The sequence below is a fragment of the Perca flavescens genome, chromosome 12, assembly GCF_004354835.1.
Source record: "Perca flavescens isolate YP-PL-M2 chromosome 12, PFLA_1.0, whole genome shotgun sequence".
Classification (NCBI taxonomy): Eukaryota; Metazoa; Chordata; class Actinopteri; order Perciformes; family Percidae; genus Perca; species Perca flavescens.
The window spans coordinates 18,187,427-18,193,213 of NC_041342.1; the positions used below are offsets into that span (position 1 = coordinate 18,187,427).

Below are 5,787 nucleotides of genomic sequence, written 5' to 3' on the forward strand. Positions count from 1 at the left end.
CCAATGGGTGACGTCACACATGCTCTGTCCACTAATATTAACAGTCTATGGTTTAAAATGGGGGGGGATGTTGTATTTCAAGCAGACAGATAAACAGCCCTGTAGCAGTGTGAGGCATTAACAAGTTAAACAGTCTGTTTTCTCTTCAAGGCACTCGTTGTAATAAATGTGCACATCTTCAGAGAGGTTGAAAATGCTGATTTCTGCCTGCTTTCATGGCTGGTGCCATTCATCAGGAGATCCCAAAGTGGGGTGCTCGGCCCACAATGGGTCGTTAAAATCGGGAGCCAAAAGTCAGAAGTATCAGGCATTTCACTGAGGTAGCTAACCTCTCACCCACATAGGGAATCCTTTGTGTATCTGTCAATATATGTCTTCTAAACTGGGCTGTTCGGTAAAAGTACTACTAGCTAAATAAAACGAGGGTACTCTGAGATCCACTACATTGTGTAAGAAGCTACAATAAATTTAACCCTTGTAGAGTCACACACACACACACACACACACACACACACACACACACACACACACACACACACACACACACACACACACACACACACACACACACACACACACACACACACACACACACACACACAGTGTGAGTGAGTGAGTGAGTGAGTGAGTGAGTGAGTTGCCACTGTGCGGCTCCCTGTCCCATTAACTTCAGCTCCCTGGTTCGAGCCAAACCAGTCAGCCAAGGTGGTCCAGGCACGGGCACGTCAGGAGACTTCTAAGGAGTTTCACAGGCAGAAATATGGGGACTCACTGAAGACATCATAACGTCCTTCATCGGCAGAATCCAGCTGGAGTAACCGAAAGGTAAATATTTACAGATTTCAACCCTTTCGATAGCCGTTCGCCGCTGATAATGCATATTTCTGATTGTACTGTCAGCTAACGTTAGCTAGCCTGTAGGATGGCTAACGTAGCTATTTTAGCTACGATGGATGAATTTAACCCAAGAGACATTCATTCATCATGTCACATATTAACGTGAGCACTTTTCATTGAAACCGTCGACAGCTAGCGTTAGCAGTGAGCCTGTTAACGTTTCACCGTTTGGTTTTTACGGTAACGTTAACCCTACGATAACATTAAAGCTATCTAGCGGCTAGCTGAGCACCGTCTCCATTCATTTTTTTCTGTTGAACGTTACTATCTTCTGCCCCACTGTTTATGGTTTAAATCTCTATTAACGGCAAGCATTACAGTACATAGTAAACATCATTTTAAATTCCGTTTTTGGTTTCTGTTTGTTTATTTCCGATCGTGTAGCTAACGTTAGAGCGCTTGTATAACGTTACTGGTGACATTTCAATCAAGCAATATGGCAGCTTTAATCTCCGAAATTAGCATTTTTAGCCTCAAAACGGTGAGATTTACAGCTAATTAACTAGCATGTATATTGTGCGTTAATTCACGTTCTGTAGTTTGTAAGCCTAGCTAACTGTTAGAAAGTGTTCACCAAGCAAAACCAATTGCCTGTGGGTGGTATTTCAAAAAAACCACTAATTTAAACCCCAGTAACGTTAGATGTCAAGTAGGATAACGTAAAAAATGTTAACAAAAAGGCATTACTTTATGTGTAATGTGAGATAATCCCACACTGATACTGTCACTTAGCTAATTATTGACACTCAAGTCAGTCTCACTGCCGTGTTTCTTCAAAACACTTTGGATCAACTAGCTAGCTAACTATATCGTGACAGCTCATGATTAGCAGTTCATTTTAACGCATTTGCACTCTCAGATAACATGTTTACTAGCTAAAACCAGTGCAGTCGAATATAACAACCTTATTATTTCATGACTGCGGTTCTTGTTGCTTTAGAGATGTGTTTGTGTTTGGAGGAGGCTGTAGTTTGTGAAGCTGTTACACTGCATTGTGTTATGCAGACTAGGCTAAATGTAAAGAATTAAAATAAAAACTTACCAGTATAACACATTACAGTGTAACAGCACTACAGCACCACACATTACATTACCATGAAGTTAATCAACACATCTCTAAAATAGTTTCAACAAGAAAACTATATTAGTATATGAACATTATCTTCATGAAGATAGGATTTATTGCAGGGCTGTTCATAAACTGGGTGTACCTAATAACCTGAGCTAAAGCTACCTGACTTGGTCCTGGCCTGATAAGAGGATTGCAGTTTACCAAACATGAAAAACATTTGTTGAGACTTCTCTTTCCTACACTTACTGCAGCTGAGGATGATTAAATAAATAATGGATTTGTTGTACCTTTCCTTTTAAAAGCAAACACTTTACGGTGCTTTTGATGTCTTCTTTCTCACAGGGTGTTTTTCTTGCCCTGCAGAATAGTGTAAAGCAAACACTGTCTGTCTGGGGTTGTGGTTGTCATGGTTTATGTTACACACATAATAAGTAGGCTCATTTTGGTGCCATTTGGTGTAACCTAATACTTGAGAGAGTGTAACATGAACCTTGTGTTGTCTGGTTGGCCCGCACAGTTGCAGGACTGATTATTTTGTCAAAGCAAATGTTGCAATGGATCTTTTCAGATCAAGACCATAATTATGTTGTGAAAGGAACTAGGACCACAACACTGGTCTTTTAATTCTTAATGGTACACGTACAGAATGTATTTTTTTAAGGCATTGATTCTGGCTTAGTGTATTCAGTTACTGCTTGGTTATTTGTGACTCAGTACACAACACAACATTTCATGTCAAAAAGGAAAGTATTCATCTTTTTGTGCATGAGTCTTGTCAAATATTCATATTGAAACACAGAACAGATCCTAGCACAGGGGGGATGAACTATCAAGGCTTGCACCCAGTAGGCCCCTGTGTTTTTTGTGATAGGGTTTACAAAAGGCTTAGCAGATGGGACAGTGGGAATGAGGCCTTTTTGGAAGAACCTCATGCATTATCTTTATCTTAGGCATTCACTTAGAAGCTAAACCAGGCAGGAGGATACTGGAAACCTCCCGATGACAAAAACATGTTTGAATTCATCATTGCTTGGAGTACAGTCTTATTAGTTTACCCATTCCATCTGTATTGAATGTCGATATGATTTAAAATTAGCACTTGATATTTAATATAGACTAATCTTTGCGGAGATTATCCCTTTGATATTTGCAGAACTTTCACCTGTTAACATTTGCGGTCACATGTTTCGGATGCCAAAAAGTTCAAGGGTAATGAGCAACAAAAGATCAACATGTTGAAGTCCAATGTACTGAATGTCCCATTGGTTGACTCCTGCAGCCAATCGATTAGTCACGCACAATAACAAGCACACGCAGCAACGATTGTGCCATGCATGTGACTGACTGTGCAAGAACGTCAAGCTGCGAGTTTTGCTTGTTTTTGTTCCTGAGCTTGTAATCCTTATCAAAGAAGAACATTGCATAGCCGTTCACATGAATTAGCCCCTTATCAGCCATACACTGCCACCTTAAAGAGGCCATCCCATTGGCTGAATCCTTTGAGTCCTGTCAGCTAACTGGATGAGCACATCCAGAATAAGGACGACAAAGTTTATGACAGTGTTGCACAATCGCGTCCTATAGCAGTGTAGTGGTATTTAGCCTTATTCCAACGTTATTAGGTGGGCGACATTTGAGATTATATTCAGGATGGCAGGGAGGCATTATTGTTGTAATCTGAGGGAGGAAAACATTGGTCCCAGTGGAGTATCCTGAGGTGGGTAAGGTAAGAGAGCTGGTGCTCTACTAACTGCGATGAAGAGACAGAGATCCTGGGGGGACAGGGAGCTCCTGGGATACAACACAGACAACAGTGAACAGGATGAGTCCTCATCTCTGAGGTCGTCTTGGTCCTTGGTGAGTCAGTGCTGACAGGTTTCTTAGTTGGTCACAGCTTTGGCCTGATGCTACAGGGCCTACTATACTTGCTGTTAGTCATCCAGTATTGTTGGGTTTGGCAGGTTTGTTGGATTTATTGCCATATTATTGTGGCCAAGCCTAGTGCCCACAGTAAATCAGATGGATGATGTCAGTTTCAAGACTGTTTGTTTTTTAGGAAGTGTGAAAGAAGAGGGGCGAGACACTGATAAAGTGTTTGAAGTGTATTTTAGATGGTCTAAAATATCCTGGCTGGGTCATGAAGCCTGTATTGCATGTCTAATCTGCATGTAATTTTGTATCAAAACACCAAGACTATCCCATTTAATTTATAGTTTGGGGTCTGGCAGTGTAGCTACTTGTTGTGTTTACTTCTACTTCTGAGTTTAAAGAGGGAAGAGACTATGGCTAGCAGCAGGTAAATAGTTTGTAACATGTGACTGTGACTGTTCTAACTGAATGCTGGCACCTTTCCAGAGGGCTCTTGTGTAAGGGTCATTTTAGCTTTTAACGTATAATATTCCCTATTATATAATGAACTTTATAGATGTTTGGAGCCTTGTTATGATTGCTTAATGTATCTCTTCACTTGGTGTTGTTAACACTGTGTCAGTCCAAAGGACAGAAGCTTTGCACTTTTGTGTAATTGCAATGCCACTTTCTGTGGTGTCAAAATAAAAGTGAAAGTGTATTTCATAATGCTCCAAACGTATACTGCCATGTGTTATTTGCTTGATAGCAACAAGACTGTTTTAGGTTTTCAGAGATACAGAAAATCCAGACAGAGCAACACACATACATAAAATTGACCATCATCATGCTACATGTGGACATTTTAACCCTGGCCCGAACAAACCAAAATCATGTTTGCTAAGTTAATGTACACTCTCTCTGTGTCACAGTGTACAAATGACTGCAAATAATCTTGTTCAGTAAAGAGGAAGGCTGAAAAGTTTGTGTGATTAGCCAAGGCCTATGCCTAGTTTTCTCTCTTGATTTAGTAGCTAGAACAGATTGCATGTAAAAAAAAAAAAAAAAATCTACAGTCTTAGAAACTGCTTCTCCCAAGCAACAAAGAAGTGCTTTGACAAAATGTGCAGGGTTAATCCTAGTCCATATAAAAATAGCCACAGAACTATGAACTTTAGTATTGTATTTGATATACTTAGCAGAGGGTTATGAATGTAAACAGGAAGGGCAGTGGGAACTCTGTGTGAGGTTGTCTCTTCTCATTGTTTCAGCCTAGCCGTCAGCCCCCCCTCTCTGACGTTGCTCATGTGGGACAGCGGCCAGTAACAGGGTAACAGTGGCACTCTGGCAGTCTGTATCAGGTCAGGAGATAACAGACACCACAGGGCAGGCAGGCAGAGAGGGAGCTGAGAGATGAAAGCAAAAGACAAATGAGACCGATCGACTGTCAAGAAGAAGATCCTTAAAAGAAGAGGCAACAGTGGGTGGACTTGAGAGAGTGCCAAATCAAGTGGAAAACCATTAGATTACAGGCCAAAACAGTCTTTTTGTTCTCTTTCCCCCCCTCTAGGCGGACACCATGAACTACGTGGGCCAGCTGGCAGGTCAGGTGCTGGTAACTGTCAAAGAACTGTACAAGGGCATTAATCAGGCCACGTTGTCGGGCTGTATTGATGTTGTGGTTGTCCGCCAGCGAGATGGCACCTACCAGTGCTCACCATTCCATGTGCGCTTTGGCAAGCTGGGTGTACTCCGCTCCAAAGAGAAAGTGGTAAGTGGTAAAACTGTTTTTTGTTTTTTCTCACTGACATTTTGAAGTCATGTAATCATTAAAATTATTGTGCTCCATTTCAAGAAGCTTCCAAGTTTATGAACCAACATAAGGAAATATTTCTAAATGCATAATTGAGTGTATATAAGAGTGTGTGCAAACTACAGACTGTGTTGTTTCCCTTTTGAAGAAGAAAACT

At 41.0% G+C, this 5,787-nt stretch overlaps 1 protein-coding gene across 4 annotated transcripts in view; it reads left to right on the forward strand.

Annotated features, from left to right (window-relative positions):
• Nucleotides 1–630: 630 nt before the first annotated feature.
• lpin2 (lipin 2) overlaps nt 631–5,787 on the forward strand; it is a 24,408-nt gene continuing 19,251 nt past the window's right edge. For 3 of the 4 annotated variants that reach the window (XM_028593587.1, XM_028593589.1, XM_028593591.1), the window contains exons 1-2: nt 631–825; nt 5,388–5,588. In XM_028593587.1, the coding sequence (XP_028449388.1) occupies nt 5,397–5,588 (192 nt within the window). In that variant the 5' untranslated portion in view covers nt 631–825; nt 5,388–5,396. Of the gene's footprint in view, nt 826–5,088; nt 5,298–5,387; nt 5,589–5,787 lie in introns of all 4 variants that reach the window. The other variant, XM_028593588.1, reaches the window with a different exon arrangement.